At 43.9% G+C, this 24,284-nt stretch overlaps 1 protein-coding gene across 1 annotated transcript in view; it reads right to left on the reverse strand.

Annotated features, from left to right (window-relative positions):
* UNC13C (unc-13 homolog C) overlaps window positions 1-24,284 on the reverse strand; it is a 1,145,854-nt gene that overhangs the window by 835,054 nt on the left and 286,516 nt on the right. The window contains exons 7-9 of the mRNA XM_069765967.1: window positions 23,551-23,556; window positions 6,059-6,130; window positions 2,894-3,113 (exon numbers count right to left, since the gene is read on the reverse strand). Of these exons, the coding sequence (XP_069622068.1) occupies window positions 2,894-3,113; window positions 6,059-6,130; window positions 23,551-23,556 (298 nt within the window). The remainder of the gene's footprint in view (window positions 1-2,893; window positions 3,114-6,058; window positions 6,131-23,550; window positions 23,557-24,284) is intronic.

Consider the following 24,284-nt stretch of genomic DNA (forward strand, 5'->3'; position numbering starts at 1 on the left):
AAGTCAGAACAAAACTGATTTGTCAGCAGCAGACAGTCTGCGGGTGGACACTTTCCAGGGAGCAGAAGACAGATTTCTGCACCGCAGTGAGTCAAAACAAATTGGAAAGTATATGAAAACAGTAGAATAGTAAAGAAATACTATTAAAAGATGCCAGTTTTCTGCATGCTAATTATAGCCAGTGTAAGGACTCGTGCACATAGTAAAGTCACATATTATGGACCCCTGGACACTGCGTGCGGCTCTATGAAGTCATGCATTGGAACATGCTATGACTGAGGTCATGCAATGATGATCCATAGTATGGCCATTGGAGTAGGCTCTCAAAGAGAACCTGTCAGGTCCCCCACTCCCTCCAACTCAGCAGTATTCACTTATTTATGAGTAAATTCCCTGCCTAACTGTCCCTGTATAACATTCTTGTGTAAAAATTAGGTTTAATAAAAGCATTTATATTGTCCCTGTTTTCTATGCTAATGAGAGCTTTGACTAGTTGATGGGACATTAGTTGCCCCAGACTAGTTAGGCCTCTTTCCATTTTATCACGCCCCTGTGGGTGTGATAACATAGTTTGTAGGAGCTTATGCAAACCTCGACCCACAGTTCGGCAGCGTCACTGCACCTCTGCGGCCAGGTATACGTTTTGCGGCTTAAGAGGCGTACTGCACATGACGGGAAAGCCATCTTCTGAACTTCCAGTCATGTGCACTGCAACTTTGAAGCCAGAGAAGCACACAGCAAATGTCTGAGGTGCACTGCACACGACTGGAAATTCAGAGGATGGCTATCAATCATGCGCCTCTGAAGCTCGGAAACTTACGTCTGGTTCCAGAGGTGCACTGTTTTTTTATAACTCATTTTTACAGAAAAAAGTGATACAGGGCTGGTTAGGCCGAGAATTTGCTCATAAATAAGCTAATGCTGCTAGGTTGGAGGGCATGGGGACCTGGCAGGTTCCCTTTAATCAGGGCCCGCTCACATCAGACAAGTGCCATCTGATGTTTTATCCAATAGCGCTTGGACCAGCGTTATTCTATAGGGCAGTGCTGATCAGAGCGATTCAGCATGAGAATAAAATGTCAGCTTGGTGATATTTATAGCACAAATTGGATGGCACGTAACCACTCAGGTCTATGGGTACGTGCCACTCAGGTCTATGGGTATGTGCCACTCAGGTCTATGGGTATGTCTATGGGTGTCCACTCTTCTTCCATGGCACTAGCTCAAAAAATTACCACTCCTGTGGTGAACTATACTCCCAGCATGTCATAGGAGCTGCTGTACATGCTGGGAGTTATAGTTCTCAAAAGCAGGAAAAAGGCTATGGGCACACGTAGTTTTGATGGCTGTGGATTTTTCCGCAGCAGATTTCAAAAATCCGCAGGTAAAAGGCACTGCGTTTTACCTGCAGATTTACCACGGATTTATCGCGGGTTTTATGTGGATTTTGTGCGGATTCCACCTGCGGTTTTACACCTGCGGATTCCGATTATGGAGCAGGTGTAAACCGCTGCGGAATCCGCACAAAGAGTTGACATGCTGCGGAATGTAAACCGCAGGGTTTCCGCTTGTTTTTTTTCCGCAGCATGGGCACTGCGGATTGCGTTTTCCATAGGTTTACATTGTACTGTAAACGCATGGAAAGCTGCTGCAGACCCGCAGCGTCAAAACCGCTGTGGATCCGCAGCAAAATCCGCAACGTGTGCACATAGCCTAATCGTCAACCATGGGACATAGATGGCACCTGTGGGATCTTAAAGGAAATCTGATGGCTGAGGGTATGTTTCCACTTGGCACTTGGCGTATTTGCTGTGGATTTGATGGAGTGTCCTATCCGCAGCGGCCAGATGTTACAGAATAGTGGATGGGATTTTATGAAATCCCATCTCCACTAAGCGTGCATTGACATCTCCGCGACATCATCCCAGGTCCTTCGCACACAGCATCCCTGGGAACGGAAGGCGCCACGTGCACCGCTGAGAGGCGGGAGAACTCCAGGGCCAACGGAAGGTAAGTATATCAATATTTTTTATTTTAATTCTTTTTTTTTTACAGGGATATGGTGCCCAGTCCGTGGAGGAGAGTCTCCTCTCCTCCACCCTGGGTACCAACTGCACATGATCCGCTTACTTCCCACATGGTGGACATAGCCCCATCCAGGAAGTAATGCATTCCTAGGTGTGCGGAATCCCCGCGATTCCGCAAAATAATGAACATGATTGCTTTTCCGCTCCGGAAAAAAACGCAGCATATGCACAAAAATTGCGGAATGCATTCTAATTAATAGGATGCTTAATGTAAGCGTTTTTTTTCACATTTTTATAGCGAAAAATCATGGAAAAAAAGTGAAAAATCCTGAACGTCTGCACTTAGCCTTAGTGTATAACCACCATACGACAAGTGGGTCTGTGTACCTTCAAATGCCAGGGCTGAATTTTTGTCCCAGTACGGCCCAGAACTGGTGTGTCATTAACATAATTGATCCGATTCTCTCGCATGAGACAGACTCGTGTGGCTATGACCTCAAAGTGAATCTCTCCCCAAACATAATTCTATTTGCACATTTCCATCTTAAAGCAAATGCTACTGCAAATTATTCTAACATGGATGAATCTGCTTAAAGTGCATCTCCATTCGTTCTTCCCATTTTAATGAGACATTTCCCGCAGTACAATGTGCCATGCATCACTGAGAGGTCAACAATGATAGGTAAAACACTGCCATGCCTACAGAAGCAGATTCCTGGAGACATGACATCTGTAGAACAGTCCACACGACAGGACGTCTGAGCCTAGGAGCTGTCACACAGTACCTGTCACCATGAAACTAGGAATAATGTATTAACTTAAAATAAAATCTAGACTGATGTTAGACACAGAAGTAAAGGACTTACTTTGCAAGCAGTCAGCATTTAGAAGATCTTGACATTTTTCATGACACTTGACACCACACTCCGTACACCTCATGCCCTGTCTCGCTATCCCCCAAAGTAGCCCCTCGCACTCATAGCAGTACGTTGGTGTGGTTGCAGTCCATACTTCAAAATTGTGTGGGGTCGTGGATGATATTGGATAAATAAGAGCTTGCAATGTCTTCTTGAAAACATGAGATTTCTGTTGAGGTTAAAAAAGATTGGTGAAATGATTAAATAGTCGGAGGACATTTTATTAATATTACATAGTTCGCTACTATGCAAAATGTTTAGAAAGCCACCTAATAACTGTGCCTCAAAGACAGCGTCGCCACAGGATATCAATGACTACCATCATTATAATATCCAGTGCTGATCTAAACATAGATGTTGAGTGAAAGATTTTTGTCTTCAGAACTTTTAGAAAGTAAGATATAGTCATTGATTTCAAAGACCCAGCAGCTTGGCTCACATATAAGTATGCCCTCCTCAGAATTTTAGAAGTCTTTTATTAAGCTAATGGTTTTGTATAACAAGACTATTTCTCTTCTGTGTTTGACTTTCATAAAAAGGTTGTATAGAATTAGAAAAAAAAAATACTGTAGCGGTTTCCTACATGGGTGGGCAACACAAGGCCCCTATGATACATAATGATCACAATTCTTGATAACTAATCAAAGAACAACCACAGTATGTCTGTCTAAGAACCAAGCTTAGAAATCCATTAGCTTTGAGTAATAGACTATTAGTAATATAAATCTATTGAGTGACTACCAGATTTACCATAGAGCTAAATAAAAGTAAAAACAATGTTAAAGGGAACCAGACAGCTGATACATTCTGCCTGAAACACAGACAGTGGGCATGGCATTCTGGCTGTATAATTTCAGTCAGGTAAGTTTTACTCTGAAAGCTTATTAGGAAAACACATATATTCAGAGGTCGGACGGGGAACAAGCCACATGGGAGACTAGTCCAGAAGGTTGATCACCGATGGCTTCTCCCTGCCATGCTCTTTTTGAGTGACAGGTCCCTCATTATGTGTATATAGGAAAAGACTCAAGGGGAGCAGAAACTGTTTTTTCTCACTAACGCTAAAGTGTTTTGAAGTAAAAAAATACGTGACTAAACTGATGGTGCCAGGTTCTGATTCATGTTGCCCTTAGTTTGGGCAGCATGTATTAGTTGTTAGGTTCCCTTTAACCTCTGTAATCGGGTGTGGACTTTCCCACAGGGAATTCCCAGATCACTGTGCACGGAGATGATTTCAGCATTGGTTTTATATGAGAAGTGGAAACTGGTATTTGGTAGCATAGAGGAATTATATTCAGAAAGTGCATGGCTCCTGTCTAATTGAGTTTGCTTGTGTGTGTGTGTGACAGCCAGTTCTCAAGGGAGTTGGCATTCTAGTGGCAAGATTAAATAAACAATCCGGGTTAGTACCTGGAAATCTGGGATGATTACCTTAGCCAAGAATGGAACCTAATGAATTTTATTGATCAGTCCCCAAAAAAGGGTAGGTTCTTTATAAAGCTCAGAGCTCTTAGTCATTGGTAGAAAGCAAGAGCACTGTGCCCTTTAAGAGGGAAAATGACTGTGCATGTGGATGGCCCAGAAGAGCATGGCACACTTTTGGAAGACAGAAGCAGCAATGGAAAAAACTATGGCAGTCAGAAGTATTTTAGATAAGCAGGTGGACTATGACAATCAGTATATTACATGCAATATAAAAGATAGAAACAAGCTGGTTTAGATTTGCAATGGACCCCTTTACCCACTCAGCCCTTTGCTTATGGTTTCTTCCCCCCTGATTTTCTTACCAATAACAGAGCCAATCCAGTCTGTTGGTTGTTTGAGGCTTTGTAGTTTTGCAAGATTAATTTCCATTGAACTCTGCTGCGATGCCCGAAACAAGCCATGGACAGGTGTAGAATTGTTTCTAACAGAAATGCCTATTTTTCCTTCTAATCTGCTTAGCACATTCAAAGGGTTTGTGCAATGTGGAAAATCTCTTTGTAAGCTCATCACTGGTTATATTATTTCTGGGATCCTCAAAAATTAGCTATAATCTCTTAGAGAACCTTGCAGCAAGTGTCCATTGTCAGTGTGTTGTTACCACAGGGACATAAAGCAATTAAACAGTTACCAATGTGACGGCTCCTGCAGATCATGACAGAATGATGCCCAGAGGCTACAGTTCAAAACGCTAACAATGACTTACAAAGCCATTCACAATCTGACTCCTCCATACATCTGTGACATGGTCTCCCGTTACCTACCTACACGCAACCTTCAATCATCTCATGATCTCCTTCTCTACTCTTCTCTCATCTCTTCCTCCCACAACCGCATCTAAGACTTCTCCCGTGCTGCCCCTTTACTCTGGAAATCTCTACCCCAACACATCAGGCTCTCACCTACCATGGAAACCTTCAAAAGGAACCTGAAGACCCACCTCTTCCGACAAGCCTACAGCCTGCAGTGATCCCCAGTATACTGAACCACCACATGACCAGCTTTACCCTCTCCTAGTGTATCCTCACCCATCCCCTGTAGACTGTGAGCCCTCGTGGGCAGGGTCCCCTCTCTTCCTGTACTTGTGTGTGCCTTGTTTTACTCATGTTTATTGTACTTGTCTATATTTGCCCCGTTCACATGTAAAGCATCATGGAATAAATGGCGCTATAAAAATGAATAATAATAATAATAATAATAATAATAATGTGTAGCTCCTCTCTGTTCTGATCAGTAGATTAATGATCATAACTTGAGATGTCATCTATTCATGGAGTGTTTGGTTACAAGATTACAGGATAGGTGATGACTTCTAGATTGGCACAGCCAGCCAAGCAGGGCACACAGATGTCTTCTTCAGTCCTTTAACACGTGAATGGAGTGGCAGTCTAGCATGCGCCCTACTCTTTCCAGACAACTGTGCCCCATTCTAGAGAATGCGGTGGTCTTGGCAGATAGGCGATAACTCCTTGTAACTAGAATCCCCCTTAACTCAAAACACCAAGATTTATTTTGCTATAACCCAGACAACCACTGAAAGCAATGGATAAAGACATAACATATTTGCAATATACTTTGTATTTTTTACGGTATATAGCAGAGATTGCAACTGTTCCAATATATAAAACTTACCAGTTCCTCATTGTTCACAGAGGTTCGGATAACCATTGCGAGAGATATTCCAGCTTTCCGTGCGGCCAGTGTCTGTATGAATGTGGAAACATTTCATAGTGTCATTACAATGTAAGAAACTTTAGGTGACATACACACTAGTAGTGAACTGTGTTACATATCTGTAGAGATAAGAAACAGACGATTACAGATACCAGCCCTGGGTACAGCTTAGCTCTCTTACCACAGTACAATGCCTGGGCTGTCTGTAAAGCGAACATCTGTAGGCTACTCAGCCACGAAAAGGCATCATAAAACTAAAGTTGTTATGGGGGGATCCAGAGGTTATTTAGCCCTCACAAATAAGTTCTATTCTCAGCTTTCTATCATCGTTTCATAATCCAATCATGCACCTTTCATGACTGGTTATTCTGGAATAAATTGATTTTCTTGTACAGATATTATACAATATATAAGTCTCCAATTCTATCAAATGCATTTTGTGTATTCATCCCTGCACTGTAAAGTAGGTATAAAGAATATTATTGTTAAGTGATAAAATGGGTACACATAGAAAAACACGATGATTTGATGCAATTACATCTTAGAGTCTACAAATACTGTTGGTAGCATACCACTGTTTAAGTTTGATTAACATTATATAGAGTTGAGTACATCTTCACTTAACATTGAAAAAAATCTGTCAGCAAGCATTTACTATGTCTTCTCAAGACAGCATGAGATAGGGGCTGAGACACAGATTTCAAGAATGGGTCACTTATCAGGCTGTGTGCGGTTGTTGCAATACAATGAATGTTTTATCACAAAGAGATCATCACTGCCTGGACTACAGCTCATGTGAGCCCTGGTTCAACCACATCCCTTCCTCAGATAAGCAGCTTACAGTCAATAGACAGTTTACACAGAAGGATGTGGAGTGGGGGGCAAGGGCAGCTTTCGGAGCTTTGCTACATGCTATGTCTAAAAACTCTGCTTGGGTCAGTCACAACTGCTATACCCAGTAAACTAAGTGACACGTCATTGGAATCAGGTTCTCTTTTCTTATATTATGCTGCTCTCAGATGGTGACAGATTCCCTTTAACTGTGCTTCTAAATGGATTTTCCTAGAATTGCCATCGATCACTTACCCACGGGACTCACCCACGACTAGAACACTCACTAATAACTAGAATGAGGGTCCCGAGGGCCCTGTTTTCCTTCACAGCAAAATTGCAATGAGCTTGAATATATCAGTAATTGAAGATGGGTAGGAGGGTGTACACTTTATAGTGATAGATGGTAGGGAGCACTTTAATACTATTCAAGTAATAATAATAATAAGAATAAGAATAATAATAAAGATGTCAGTTCTCAATGGAAATAGATGGGAAAAAAAACTTTGAAAACAAGATGACTGATAGTTGAAGTAATACCGAAAAGATGTCAATCTAGAATGGGGGATTCACTAACAATTTAGATTATAGCATGCTCTGTTACATAAAAAATTGAAAGTATTGAAAAAGGAAAAAGTGAGAAAAAGATGTTTTGGATGGAAAGTGAATGCAACACTGGTCTGATAAATGTCATGTGGAACGTAATGCAGACAAGCGATCACCAACGCACTTGAGAAATGAAAACTGTCAGTAAACGCATTGCTTAAAATGTGTGGAAATGCATATGTTCTCAAAGGAAACAACTCTTGACAAACTCATTCTCTACATGAAAAGTGAAACAATTTGTGCTGTGGGATATTGTCATGTACGGTAATTTGGTCCAGACCACTTTGTTTAAGGCCGGTTTCACACGTCAGTGGCTCCGGTACGTGAGGTGACAGTTTCCTCACGTACCGGAGACACTGACTCACGTAGACACATTAAAATCAATGTGTCTCTGCACATGTCAGCGTATTTTCACGGACCGTGTGTCCGTTTGAAAAACACGGAGACATGTCAGTGTTTGTGGGAGCGCACGAATCACACGGACCCATTAAAGTCAATGGGTCCGGGTAAACACGTACCGCACACGGATGCTGTCCGTGTGCCGTCCGTGTGCCGACTGGGTACCACACTCGCCGTACAGGAGAAAGCGCTAGAGTTAAGCGCTGTCCCCTGCTTTGGGTGCTGAATCCAGAATTCATTCCTTCTTCCCAGCAACGTTCGCTGGAAAGAAGGAATGAAAAATCAGGGTTTTTTTTTGTGTGTGTTTAAAATAAAGTTCCCGGTCAGCTCCCGCCTCCCTCCCCCTGTGCGCCTGTCCGCTGGCATTAAAATACTTAACCAGCTCCCTCGATGCTTCCTCTCCGCGTCGCTGCTTGTCTTGTATGAGCGGTCACGTGGTGCCGCACATTACAGTGATGAATATGCGGCTCCACCCCTATGGAATTTGAGTGAGCATCACATGCTTGAAAAAAAAATATTTACCCAGAATTTTTGCAAAGTTGCCAACAATTTTGTCTGACCCATTTGGGGTTTTGTGTGAAATTGTGTCCAATTTGCCCTTTTTTCTCAGTTTTTTTTGTGCTGCTCCACTTCAAAGTAAGGAAATAAACATGTGTATAACAAAACATGTGTAATTGCAATAATTTTCTGGGAAAAAAACACTTGATTTTCTGGAACAATTTCAAGGGTGTCACCATTTTTGGCCATGACTGTGTGCTTGAAAGCGATGAGGGATGATTGTGTACTTTGCTAATGGGAATTTCATTTCATGTGAATTCTATTTTATTTCATGTGAATTCTACATAACTGAAGCTTAATCATTGTTTAATGAAACGTGATCCAACTTTCAGATACATTTTACTGAATATATCAAGAGTTGAAAGCCAATTTAATAGTGGGAAAAAAGTTGCAATATTTGGGAACACCATTTTTGGGCAAATATGCCATATTTCAGCTCTCAACAATATTCAACAATTGTCAAAAAGAGTTCAGAGAATAACAGGATTGACATGGTCTGACTATGGCTAAGTTCGCATTTCCAGTTATTGCCTATTTGAAATCTCAGGGCCTGCTCACATGAGCTTATTCATGAGATGAGCTCTATGCAATGTTTTATGGGATGGCAGTTGGCACTATGTTATACTATGGGGCAGTGCAAATCTGCCATGTTTTTTCATACCAATTCTGCATGAGAAAAAAATAACAGCAAATGAATGGCTCCACAAATCGAATCGTGCACATTCATTGAAGTCTATGGGGGCGTGTAAAAGAAAAGAAAAATCGGACTTCCCTCGGATGTCATCTGAGTGCAGTCTGATTTACGCAGACACAGACAATGGAGAATTGAGTTATATCTTCTTTTCCACACCTGCAATACAATTTTCTGATACAAGAGAATCGGATCACAGTTAACTGACTCTTGGGTCAAACTCTTATTAGAGTTTGAGCTGAGTGTCATATGCATAATTGAGCTACATATGAGGGAATATAAGCTTGTGTGACCACAGCTTCAGCAGGGCAAAAAAGTTGTGCAGACACTTTTTTGTCCAGCTAAAAAAGCTTGACATTGCTATTGGTCGATCCCTCGAAGGAATTACACCCCCTTTATACTTTAACCTTCAGGTATATGTCGCCGAATAACCCCCCACGAAATAACGACAGACTCTGAACTTGGATTATGATTGGCCACAGTGGCCTTTATTATAAACATACAACAACAATAAAATAATGTAGGGAGGAGTCCTTGAAGCTCCAAACTGGTGGTCAACCATAAAAGAGAGTGGACAGAAACATACTATAGATTTACTCCCAGCCGTAACCACCCAGGCTCGGGAGCACCAGAATACCCTGAAGGGTTAACCATGTCCACTTTGAACCTGGGGATCCGGCCCACCATTGCCAAGATCCCCCCCGAACCACCAGACCCGAAACCAAAGTTTACACCAACTGAAGGATCCTTACCCTGACGGATCCCCCAGGCCAATTTAGCACCAACTCCAAGGACCCCTCCCACCGCCTCGAGCCACCATGACCCAAAACAACCACCCGAAAACGCAACAGTACAAAAACACAAAAAACAGGGTGGGAGGGCGGGATCTTCCTGAGGCTTCCAGAGCTGGAAATGGTAAGCCCCACCCCACCCTTTCTCTATAAACCCCTGCCTCATGCATAAACCCCCCCTCCCATAATTAACCCCTTCCCCTCCTATCTCTCCCCTCCCAAACCGCTGTCATGATGGCCTGCACGTACGCCGTCTGTGGGGGGGAGGGTACGGCTCGCTCCGGCCTGCTCTTGACATTGCTATTGGTCGATTCCTCGAAGGAATTACACCCCCTTTATACTTTAACCTTCAGGTATTTGTCGCCGAATAACCCCCACCAAATAACGACAGTCTCTGAACTTGGATTATAATTGGCCACAGTGGCCTTTATTATAAACTTACAACAACAATAAAATAACGTAGGGAGGAGTCCTTGAAGCTCCAAACTGGTGGTCAACCATAAAAGAGAGTGGACAGAAACATACAATAGATTTACTCCAAGCCGTAACCACCCAGGCTCGGGAGCATCAAAATACCCCGAAGGGTTAACCATGTCCACTTTAAACCTGGGGATCCGACCCACCGTTGCCAAGATCCCCCCGAACCACAAGGCCCGAAACCAAAGTTTACACCAACTGAAGGATCCGTACCCTGACGGATCCCCCAGGCCAATTTAGCACCAACTCCAAGGACCCCTCCCACCGCCACAACGAGAGTATTTGCACACCTCAAATACCCGTGACCCCCACACTTCACCGCTATTGCCCTTTCGATACCATTTTGCAAACCCAGGGCCCACAAATCAATGCCCACAGCATTCAGGTGAACACCAACACCCAGGAGAAAATCCTAACCACCCTGTTCAAGTTCAAGGTGACGGACAAACAAACCTCCATTCCTTACCACAAACTTAGAAACCGCCCGATTAACTTTAATCCTGACTTTATTAACCTTATCCACAGATATGGCGTGCCTCCAACACCTCCTCGGGACAATATCTGACTATACAACCAGCAAATCCCCAAAGGACACCCATAACCTGAGAAGGTCATGCTTGATATCCCAGATCAGCTCCCGACAAGGGCGGATCCCCAAATCATTGCCTCCAACATGCAAAACCAAAATATCCGGAGGTCTGTCCAACCGAGCACCGTTATGCACTTCCCGCATAACTCTGTTCCAGCCCAATGCCCGAAATCCCAACCACCTGACCACGGCCACCTCTTTGGAAAACCCGAGCTGACGACCGTCCCGCCAAATGTCCGCCCGTCTAGAGCCCCAATACACGTACGAGTGGCCGACGATCCAGACCAACAGGGGATTGGAACCTGAAAAATACAGACAACTTAAATTCCACAACTGTACCACAAATACAAAACAACATAAACCCCCCCCACCCAAACTTTAGGGTCTAACATAGCTCTTGTAACGCCCCGACTCCCATCTACCAATCCGTTGCACAACTTCCGGTGCTAAACCTCCCAAAGCCGTTTTTTGTCGCGCCCCAATACGGAAGGAGTGAGAAGCAAAACGAGAAGCATCCAGACCCATCTCCCCAAGCGCCCATCTAAGCACCGCCACGAACTGAAACTTGAACAAAAAGGACCCATTTTCGTGACACAACAAAAGTCCATCCCTAGACGGCTGAAAACAATTAAAAACCTGCCAGCAACTAACGGGGCACATGAGCGAACCCACGACAGCGCCCAAAACCACACGTTTACCCCTACCCTCATGGTCCATCTTCGACCTACGCAACCAAAATTGTAAACCACTTTCGGTAAGCACCATGTCCCTAGCCAAAAGCCCCCCTTGCACGTACGTGTTAGGAGACACGATCTCACCCACCTGCAATGCACCAAAAAACGCCAGGGAAAATGCTAAACGGAAAAGAGCCACCTCAAAGTCGGATGTACAAATCTCACTGAGCTTCGCACCAACTCGTTCCAGCAGGCTAAAGGAAATCGGGCACCTCTGATCGCCCCTTCCCGCCTTCCTTCTAAAACCCTTCACCGCCTGCCTTACTAAAAGCAACTTCATCAAATCCCACAAACCTCTAAGCTGAAAACCAAAAGCCAAAGCTGACCGAACCCTCTCCACCTTTGACGCTGACCACCCGTCATCAGCACCACATCTCAACCACAACAACAGGGCCCCCACATAATCATCACCCACGTTACCAACCCCACAAGACACCAACCAGGACTCCCAATCACACCACACAGACTGGTATGCTGCCCATGTGCTGGGTGCCAAAGATGCATGAATCAAAGGTCCTGCAGCCCGGATACCACGCTCCAGAGTTCCTGCGGGCAGTCCCGACCCGTCTTCTCCGCCTCCGGAGCCAAAGCACGGAAACGCTCCCACTGAAACTGAGACAAAGAGTCAGCAATGAAGTTCTCAAGACCGGGCACATGAGACGCCAAAACATACGCATTAATAGACATGCAGAACAACACCAACTGACGCAAAACCCGAATAACCGAGGGGGACGATGCCGTCAAACTGTTGATAACACAGACGACTGCCATGTTATCATAATTAAACCGCACCCTGCGATTGTGCAAATCTTCCTTCCACAGATAAACAGCAACCAAAATAGGAAAAATTTCCAACAAAGTCACGTTTCTAACCAGCCCGGAACCGAACCAGTCGTCTGGCCACCTGGAGGCACACCACCGTCCGCTAAAAAAGGCACCAAAACCAACCCCACCCAACGCATCCGTGAAAAAAATTCAAGTCAGAGTTGCCCACCACTTCCTCCATCAGAAACGATCGGCCATTGTACCGTGCCAAGAAACTATACCACACTTCCAAATCGGCTTTGTGCTCGCTAGATAAGCGCACGAAATAATGGGGGGCCTTAATCCCTGCTGTAGCACCTGCGAGCCTCCGAGAAAACACCCTCCACATTGGGATAATTCTGCACGCAAAGTTCAATTTGCCAAGAAGAGACTGAACTTCCCGCAAAGGCAACTTCTTTAAGTGACGCGCTCGAGCCACCTCGCTTCTCAAACCGACCACCTTCTCCTCGGGTAACCGAAATTCCCATGTGACAGAATCAATGACAATGCCCAGAAATGAAATACACATACTGGGCCCTTCGGTTTTCCCAGGCGCCAACGGAACACCGAACCACTCGGCCACCCAAATCACTGTCTGTAAAGCTATTTCACAACAACCGGACTGAGCAAGCCCGATGCACAAAAAGTCATCCAAATAATGGATGATTGAGTCCAAACCAGACACATCCCGAACGACCCACTCAAGAAATGAACTGAAAGCCTCAAAGTATGCGCAAGACAAAGAACAGCTCATCGGCAAACATCTGTCAACATAAAACCCCCGGTCCCAATAACAACCCAACAGTCTAACGCTATCCGGATGGACGGGAAGTAACCAAAAAGCCGACTCAATATCGGTCTTAGCCAATAATGCGCCCCTGCCGCAGCTACGTACCAGGCATGTAGCCTCATCAAAAGACATATAAACCACGGAGCAAAGCTCCGGATCTATTCCATCATTAACAGACCGCCCCCTAGGGTAAGACAAATGATGGATTAGCCTAAACTTGTTAGGCTCCTTCTTTGGAACCACACCCAACGGGGAAATAACCAAATCCTCAAGGGGTGGAGCGGGGAAAGGGCCGGACATCCTACCCAACACCACTTCCTTTGTTGTGAATTCTGTTGTCGAACTCCCTCCTGTGGTCGTGAATGGTACTTCGGCGAGTTCTGTCTATGGGCTCCCTCTGGTGACTATGAGTGAAGCTGCTGCTTCTGAGGTTCCTTACACAGGTGACGTGGTTTATCCTTTGGTTGGCTGCTCTATTTAACTCCTCTCAGATCGTTACTCCATGCCAGCTGTCAATGTTTTTGCATTCGTTCAGTTCACTCCTGGATCTCTCTGGTGACCTGCCTTCTCCTGCAGAAGCTAAGTTCCTTATAGTCCTATTTTGTTCTCTGTTTTCTTGTCCAGCTGGTTTTCATGATTTTGTCTTGCTAGCTGGAAGCTCTGGGATGCAGAGTGGCCCCTCCGCACCGACTCACGGTCTTTTTTGCACACTCTGCGTGGTCTTTTGTAGGTTTTTGTGCTGATCGCAAAGTTACCTTTCCTATCCTCTGTCTATTTAGTAAGTCTGGCCTCCCTTTGCTGAAACCTGTTTCATTTCTGCGTTTGTGACTTTCATCTTTACTCACAGTCAATATATGTGGGGGGCTTCCTTTACCTTTGGGGAATTTCTCTGAGGCAAGGTAGGCTTTATTTTCTATCTCTAGGGCTAGATAGTTCTTAGGCTGTGACGAGGCGCCTAGGTCTGGTCAGGAGCGCTCCACGGCTATTTCTAGTGTGTGTGATAGGATTAGGGCTTGCGGTCAGCAGAGCTCCCACATCCCAGAGCTCGTCCTGTATGAGGTTTAATTATCAGGTCATTCCGGGTGCTTCCAACCACCAGGTCATAACATTCCTTGTTCAACTTTTCCGACACCACAGCTGCGTGCAACACTGCTGATTTCAAATTCCTCACAACTTGCGGGATACTAAAAGTAGGGGCAGGTATCCAAAAACCATCATGAAAACCTAAAAACAACAGCTCCGCTTTCGGCCTATCCGGAAACCTATTTAGAAAGGGGGCCATCGCGTCCAACCTCACTGGCGTCACCCCCTTTTGAATTGCCGTCAGGCTTAGCCTTTTTCTTGAAGCACTTTGCGGCCCCATGGGAGGATCCACTGCAATGTGAGCACGCATGCTTGAACTTACAGGTGGCCCCGAATTTGCACTGGCCGTCTGTAAACTGCCAGCACAAGCCGTGCTTCTGGCTCGATTGGCCAGACTGACTACCTGATCCCGAAAGAACTGCCTTGCGCCGTGGTCTGGCTGGCATTTCCGGCCCCCCCTGAAAGGAATGACCAAATTTTATGGGCGCCATTACTCACAACCACAAACCAATGTCCTTCTGATCCCACCGGATCACCGGACGAACGGCCTTCCGCTGCCTAAACTGTTCGTCGTACCGGAGCTAAACCTGACCTCCATACGCCCTGTACGCCTCGCCTATCAAATCCATGTAACAGAAGAGTGTCGAACAATTCTCTGGCGCCTTCTCACCAACTACGCTCGCCAGAATTGCGAACGCTTGCAACCAGTTCACAAAAGTCTGCGGGATAAGGCGCCACCTCCGCTTTTCCTCGTCCTCTTTCTTATTGTCCTCCTTTTTGCTCTTATCTAAATTGAATTTTTCTAAAGGAAGAAGCAAAAAAATGTCCACGTACTCATCTTTCCAGATCTTCTCCCTCACTTCCTTTTTCAAATGGGCCCCAAGCGGCCCCTCAAAGCAGACATAAACCTCACCCCGCGCTTTGTCGTCCTAATGAATCCCGCCTTCCTTCTCCTTTTCAGTTTGCACTGACACCGGCTCACTTGAGCTACTCGTCCCGCTGTCATTGGCTCCTGGTCCGCTCCGTGGAACCCCGTGAGGCTGCGTCTCACCGCGTGATGAAGAACGTGAGGATACAGCCCCGTCTCGGCCTGATGCTGGAGATCCCGATGCGGCCCGGTGGGAAGGAATGCCCGGCGCAGGCCCATCGTATGATCCAGGCTCAACGGACGCCCGACCACAACTCCTTCTGGATCCATCTGGCGACCCGGCTGACTATCCCTGTGTGGTGGACGGGCCCAGGGGAAGAAGCAACGCTGCAGTACAGGCTCTCCCACACTGTCTCGGTTCAGAGTCAGGGGCAGGTCGCCCGGCAGGAGCTGCACCACGCCCCCCCATGACGTCACCGGCAGTTGGAGCTCCGGCGCGCGAAGGCCCCATCCCTTGGGATAAGGAGGAAGCAGGCCTCTCCACCGCCGCAGGCCCCAGTGCAGGATTCGGATTCCTCCCGGACTGGGCCCTGCTGGGGCGCTTACAGGCAGGCGCTCGGTCCGGAAGGGCTCCTTCGCCGACGCTGGGGCTGGATTAGATCAGGGGACAGCCATTCTGGAGGTCGCACGCGCCGGGAGCGCCGCTCACCGCTGGACGCCGCCTGCACAACTCCGCTGCCGCTGCCCAGTATACCAGCCACTTGGGCCTCTAGCCAGCCAGGAGGCTGATGCTCCGCCGCCGCCCGCAGCTGCTGCAGCTTACCATTGATTCCGGACATGGTGCCGCTATCTTCCTGAGGCTTCCAGAGCGGGAACTGGTAAGCCCCACCCACCCTTTCCCTATAAACCCCTGCCTCATGCATATAACCCCCCTCCCATAATTAACCCCTTCCCCTCCTATCTCTCCCCTCCCAAACCCCTGTCATGACGGCCTGCACGTACGCCATCTGTGGGGGGGAGGGGACGGCTCGCTCCAGCCTGCTCTGATTGCAACTGGATCTGTTTTTTAGAACATTAAAGTTTATGGAAAGCGGATCCATTAAATAGCCATCCGTTTTTCTTCCATTTAAAAAGGATCCATTTTTTGCTTACTGGATCAGTTTCAAATGACTACAGGACAATTTGAAATGACTACCGATCATCCATTTGAAACTGATCCAGTAAGGAAGATACAGATCTATTTCACAGAGAAGAAAAATGGATGACTAATTAAAGGATCGGTTTTCCATAGACTTCACTGATGAAAAGCCGGATCCAAATGAAATCAGGGTTTTAGCTGGACAAAAAAGTTCTATCTGAACAACTTTTTTTGTCCTGCTAAGATAACAGATTGCTACTGGACCTATTTCAAACTGATGATTACTGGATGTATGAAGTTAGTCTTTTTTGCCAGAATGCGTAGAAGCAGTTTATTCCACTCTTCTCATGGAAAACACATACGGTAATTGTTTATGGGAAACTTGGAGTAATGGATGTCTTTATAGCCATCAGCTATGTAAGATGCATGGGCACCTTAATGGAAAGCTTCCATGACCTTTGTGTTGAATTCTTATCCTCATTTTGATTAATATGGTGGAGAGGAGAAAAGCTATCCTGAGCCTATAGAGATTTCTAGACTGAAACACTGTAATAAAAAACCCTCAGCTATGTGAGAAGGACAAGGACTGTGCAGGGTTTCGACATCTGATTGTAAGAATATTTTATTTCACTAACAGAGAGCATGACAAGAAAACGCTCCTAAACACATAAACCCCTAATTCATCATTCTTTTTTTAGAGAAAGTGAAAGTTCACATTTTAGGCCCTTTTATTTCATTTCCAAGTTTGTTTTTTCACAATTTTTACAATAGCGTTTTTTCAGTCCTCATCATTTTTGGGCTTTGCTCAGCAAAGTGCATAAGGATTTCATAACAAAGATGTTTCCTGCTAATACATTTTCAACTTTTTGATAAGTCGCAATTTTTTTGCAATTACCGTATTTTTCGCTTTGTAAGACGCTCCGGATTATAAGACGCACCCCAAATTTTGAGGAGAAAAATAGGAAAAAACTATTTTTTAATAAATTGGTGGGGCGTCTTATAATCCATGCGTCTTATTACTTACCAGGGGTTGTGGTTGTGGTGGATCAGGGTCCCAGGGTCGTTGCCGGTGGCAGGAGTGGAGCATTGCTGCAGGCTGGGATGAGGGGGTCTGCAGGGGGCTCCTGTGCTGCAGGGGGGCTCCTGTGCTGCAGCCTGGGATGAGGGGTCTGCAGGGGGGCTCCTTTGCTGCAGGCTGGGATGAGGGGTCTGCAGGGGGCTCCTGTGCTGCAGGGCTGTCTCCGGTGCTGCGGGGGGCTCTGACGACATTTTGTGAAAGGCCAGAGCCCCCGGCAGTTCATCCATGCGTTCCTGTATTACTGACTCCGGGAAAATGGCCGCTGGAATCTCGAGAGATGAGATCTCAGCGCTGAAATCTCATCTCCCGAGATTCCGGCGGCCATTTTCCCGGAGTCAGTCATACTGGAACTAACTCCGGGAAAATGGCCGCCGGAATCTCGAGAGATGAGATCTCAGCGCTGAAATCTCATCTCCCGAGATTCCGGCGGCCATTTTCCCGGAATTAGTCATACTGGAACGCATGGAAGAACTGCCGGGGGGCTCTGGTCTTTCACAAAATGTCGCCAGAGCCCCCCGCAGCACCGGAGCCTTCAGTATCACCCGGGGCAGCAGCGGACAACCCCGGCAGTGGCGGCGGACAACAGCGGCGGCAGGCGATAGCGGCGGCGGACACCCCCTCCTCCCAGCCTGTAATGGTAAGCGGTATATCCGCTTTGTTAGACGCACCCACATTTCCCCCCCAAATTTGGGGGAAATAAAGTGCGTCTTACAAAGCGGAAAATACGGTAAACGCTAGGGATGAGCGAACCTGAACGGGAAAATTCGGTGTCTGTACCGAACCCCGAACATGGATTTTTACTATATGTCTAGTGTCCTGTTTGGGTTTGCAAGTCTAATAAATCTTGGTGAAAGGCTGCAGCACAGCCAAACAACATGATTTCACACTGTGGAAAATTCTGCAAGCATCACAAGTAGGGTCGGACTGGCCATCTGGCAATTCTGGCAAATGCCAGAAGGGCCTGTCTGGTTGTGGGCTGCCTTGTCTGCTACGTTGTTAGCAGAATCTGTGTTCTCAAGATACCCATACTGTTAAGAATTGTGATGTAGCACAAAGTCGCTGATTCCGTCACTTACATCAGCAGGCCACGGGTATCATTAGACATATTGTTCTGTGGACGGAGACAACATGGGCCTGTGTGATTTCAAATGCCACTGCTGAATTTCAACCCCAGTCCATCCTGAGCCCAAGTATGCTAAGATTGGCATGGCTGTGATTGGCTAGACCAGTACATTACCAGGCTTTTATAAAAGCCAGATCACGAATGTTGCCACCATTAAGCACTCATTAGTGCAGCAGAAGTGAGGGACAAATTCTCACTGTGCACTCTGCAAAAAAAAAAACCTATGTGTGTACCCTGCAACTCATATCTGTGGAAGTACTGTGCCAGTACTGTGCTTAAAGCTACTGTGTCTACTCTGCACCCATATTTGTGGGAGTACTGTCCTTTAAGCCGCTGTGTGTAGTCTACACTCATATCTGTGCGAATACTGTTCTTAATCCGCTGTATGTACTCTGCACCCCCCACCTGTGGAAGTACTGTCCTTTAGGCCACTTTGTGTACTCTGTGTACTATGCAAAATGCCTCTGGGAGTACAGTGACAATAATCCTTTTTGTATAATAGAGTGAAGTGTGCACAACTATTGAAGGTGCCAGAGTAGGTTCCCACACCATAGATATGTATCAAAAAACTCGGCACTCAACTTTAATATATTCGATAACAGTATTTAATGTTGTTTACGGCGTAGTTATCAGAAAATGTTTTTGTCAAAATTAGACCTTCATCAGTTACTACAATAGAAAAATACTAAAATAACTCCAACAGAAAATTACATCAAAAATACAAAATAAAGTATATCCAACAGTATTGGTCAATCTGATTATTGGAAATACTGGTAGAGCAGAAAATAGCAGATTAGTCCAGTGTGACACGATGGAGTGCAAGGGATGGTGTCCCTTAAAAGGTGGAGAGTGGACAGCAACAGTTTGTTGCGAGACAGTGAAAAAAAATTAAAGTTGTACCCGTTCACTTTGCCTCAAAATTGTCCAGAAGGACAAGATTGCTAACTCGGTTGTCAAATAAATCTAAAGGGCGAAAGGAGGTGCATATTCCTATGTAAGAACAAAAATAAAGGCCACAAATAGAAGTATAACAGGTAACAACATACAAGAGCTTTTGCCAATAGGTTATGTCCTTTTAAATGGGAGTAATAGTGCCTGCGTTAATGGGGTGGATCTGGTAGCAGATTCAGGATTTTGCTACAGTTAGAGCAGACAAAGAAAGAATAAGTTATTGATCTACCGGTGCAGAACATATACATACATCGCAAGGCATATTAGTGATATTAAGCCACTCTAATCTTATAATGAAGCCAGTGACCTTAATGGGACTAAGACAAGATACTTATAGATGTGATAAACAGATACATGAAATAGATTACGTTAATATCCTTATAGTCATAATTAATTATGAGTCAGTAAATAAATGATAGAAGATCATATTCCCTATTAAGACCTATTATTTATTCTGCATAATGGGGGGCAAGTCTGAGTCCTTATTTGAATTCCACAACCTACTCAACAACTTTTGGCCTGGCGTTAATTTTACCATGTCCCAAGACATATCGAAGATTTCATTTTTTTGGACACAATGGTTATCAAGAACCAGGAGGGTTTTCTCTCCACTGATTTATACACTAAGGCCACTGACCGTAATAGTCTGTTGCACTTTCATAGCTTTTAGATAACCCCCATGAAGTGTTCAATCCCCAAATCTCAATTCCAACGAGTCACACACAATATGTCAGATAGTAATACCTGTACACTACGATTAAATGAAAAGTACTCTACATTTAGGAAAAGAGGATACCCCCAAACCACCCTTAATAAATTAAATCAACATGGCCCAATACAGGTGACAGATCAGTAAACAGGATCGCCTTTGTACATTCATACCACCAGTTTGCCTACATTCTTCATAATTCAATCATAAAACATTGGCCAATGGCCACTACTACATGCGGCACACCTTGACATTCTAGAATTTGACAAACCATTTTTAGCATGCTTCAGGAGAGCACTAAATTTCAGGGACTCTTTGGTTAGGGCGGATATTGGGACAAAGAAGCCCACTAGTGGTCAACTTTTTCTACATCGCCACAAATTAGGCACATTTTCATGCCTCAACTGCACACAGTGCGGTAACGTACTCGAAGGGTATTGTATCTACCATCCACATACTAGTAAATCGTTTAGAATCTGTGGCTACATCACATGTTATACCTCCTATGCATTTTAAAACTTCAAGTGCCCTTGTAGGTTATTGTACCTTGGTGAGACCACACAGTCGGTGAAAGACCGTATATTGAAGCATAAGTCCATGATTTGGTGTAAGAATATAATACTTCCCACCACCACCACTTTATTACCTCCGGACATAGGATTGCCCAACTTAAATGTCAGATAGATTCTTGAGAAAGGTACCACAACGAAGACGGGGTGTGACCGTATCAGACAGGTTAAGGGATGGGAAGGTTTCTGGATTCATACTCTGGATACCCTATCCCCAAAAGGTCTTAATAGAGAATACAATCTTCTATCATTTATTTAATGACCCATAATTAATGACTGTAAGGATATTAATATCATCTATTTCATTTATCTGTTTATCATATCTATAGTCATCTTGTCTTAGTCCCATAAAAGTCGCTGGCTTCATTATAAGATCAGAGTGGCACTATTTGGTTCTTAATATCACTAATATGCCTTGTGATGTATGTATATGTTCTATACCGGTAAATCAATAACATGTTCTCTCTTTGTCTCTCTTAGAGCAGCTTGTACTAGCAACCAGTGATCCATCTCCACTTCGGACTTCACTCTGACTTCCATACTCCCGCTATCTCACATGATATTGTCCTCCTAAATCATAGAGACACATTCTATCCCACACTTCCAGCTCTTGGAATGCAGTGGAACGCATACTATATCCTGTGGAACGCACAAACAACCTCCGGCACGCACGGCCATCTACATCCGGTGATGTCTCGTCCATACCGGATGCTGATTTGCTCTATGCCCCATTGGATCCCACCCCCTTTTTTACTCCACATGTAGCACGCTAATATATCCAGGACTAGCAGTGGATACTGTGTCTGGCACCACGCGCTGTGCACTATATCACAGGTATGTATTGGGCTACTAACCCCTTCTTGCTTGATAGCATATTGATGTTCTAACTGTAGCAAAATCCTGAATCTGCTTCCAGATCCGCCCCACTGATGCAGGCACTATTACTCCCATTTTAAGAGACATAACCTATTGACAAACGCTCTGGTATGTTGCTACCTGTTATACTTACTTCTATTTGTGGTCCTTATTTTTGTCCTTACATAGGAATATGCACCTCCTTTCTTCCTTTAGATTTATTTGACAACCGAGTTAGCACTCTTGTCCTTTTGGACAATTTTGAAGCAAAGCAAATTAGTACGACTTTCACTTTTTGTTTCACTGTCTCAAAACAAACTCTTTCGGTCCACTCTCCCCCTTTTAAGGGACACCATCCCTTGCACTCCATCGTGTCACACTGGACTAATCTGCTATTTTCTGCTCTACCAGTATTCCCAATAATCAGATTGACCAATACTGTTGTATATACTTTATTTTGTATTTTTGATGTAATTTTCTGTTGGAGTAATTTTAGTATTTATCTTTTGTAGTAACTGATGAAGGTTTAATTTTGACCGAAACGTTTTCTGTTTACTACACCGTGAACAACATTAAATACTGTTATCGATCATATTAAAGTTGAGTGCTGAGTTTTTCGATTCATAATTAATCCTTTTTGTGTCTCTATTGACTTGAATGGATTTCGGAGTCCAGGATCAAGTTAGAGTCCCAAAACAGATCTTTTAGAAAGCCTGCCTGAACCCGAGCATCCACGGGTTCGCTTATCACTATACAACATTCCAGTATTGTGGGGATGTACAAAATCTGACAATTTTTTAGTTGTCCTCTAAAAAACTAATGTGCGAGATTTTAAAGTTGATTGAAAGGATCAAGCAACATTTTACTGTAAAATTAGCACCAAATTCTTCAAACATTACATGCCACTTTTACAAATATGGCACGAAGTCCAACAGCAAAAACAGAAAGACATGATAGAAAAAATGTCTTAAAAATGCTATAGATGAATTGGGGTCAAAGAATATTAATATTATTTAAATATTCCTACTTTTATATGCCACAATAATTAAGTTTTATTTACTTCACACTGTATACAATTTGTATTATATAAAATAATAGCAATATACAAAATCTGTTTGTAGCATAATTAGAGAAGAGGGAACCTAAACTTAAATGGGGTTCGTACCAGACAGTTAGTGTCCGGTGCTAAACAACGAACACAGAGTTCTCCCGGAAGTCTGCTGCAAAGTTTGGAGTTCGGGGGAAGTCCGAGAGAGACAGAGATTTTTTTCACTGCTCCAAATTTCGGGTCTCCATACATTTCAATGGGTTTCGGGTTCTGGTTCCTGAACCAAAATTTGGACTAAAGTTAGAGTCATGTACCAGAACCCGAACTTCCACGGGTCTGTTTATTCCTACACATAACACTATACACTCATTATATTTTACATTGAAGCCATAGATCACTCTGTTGGCATCTGCTATGTACAAAAGTAAGGTACAATAGAACACAAAGTCAAAAAGTAATTTGAACTAAAAGTTTCTAATTTAAGATGACTGATTAGGTTATGTCCCCAAGTGACAAAGTCGACAAGTAAGGGGAATAAATCAATAAAACTGACAGGATGGTCACATTTTTTGCAGAGGAAATGTACGACAAACAGAAAAATCCATTACTGGTCTGGTGTTTCCAATGTTTTCTAACCAATGCTACATTATCACAGAACGCTAACATCCCAAGCTTTTCAAACAACTTTTTAATTATTACAATTCTTAACGTAATATAATATTACACATGCATAATATAATATTACAGAGGATACTTACCATTGCCTGCACGCCAGTCACATATTTAGAGGAGGAAAAATAAGGAAAAAGTATTAGAGAACTGTAGCACGATAATATGGAAGCATGAACTTCTTTTTCAAGATCAATGGTACACACATTTGCTCGTTTAGAAGATTAGGAAAAAAGAATTGTTAACAAAAGGACAAAATAATAGGATTTCTCTAAAAATGTGTATGAATTTGACAGTCAATAAATACCAACCAAGCTATAAACCAAGACAACTCTCTTGTCAATATGGCTATAAATAAAGTAAATAAATACATGTGAATATAAAATTAAAAACGATAAAATAATTCCAAAAGAACACAATAAATGTAAATTAAATACCGAAAACATTGTCTTTTTTATGATCTGCGATCTGTACATCTAATACAACAGGACACATTTTTACAGAAAGATTTTTGTGCTGTTGCTACATTGTTTTTTAAATTCTTAGTGAAAATAAGTTTAAGAGTTAAATTGAATAATAAATGTAATGTAATTTCACTTTCAGAAAGAAAATACATTTGCAACACATTTGATATGTGTGGAAGGTATCTTATAGTCAATTTGTCTAGACTGAAATTTGGCCTGAATCTCAATGAAATTCTACAATGTTTGTGCTGATGCAGCCTAAAAGTTATCACAATATAAAAGCATATCAGATCACATAATAGGAATCATAAAGGGAAGGAATGAAACACTGTGCTGCTTTAGTACAAAAATTGTAAAAT

Source organism: Ranitomeya imitator, chromosome 4, assembly GCF_032444005.1.
Source record: "Ranitomeya imitator isolate aRanImi1 chromosome 4, aRanImi1.pri, whole genome shotgun sequence".
NCBI classification, from domain to species: Eukaryota; Metazoa; Chordata; class Amphibia; order Anura; family Dendrobatidae; genus Ranitomeya; species Ranitomeya imitator.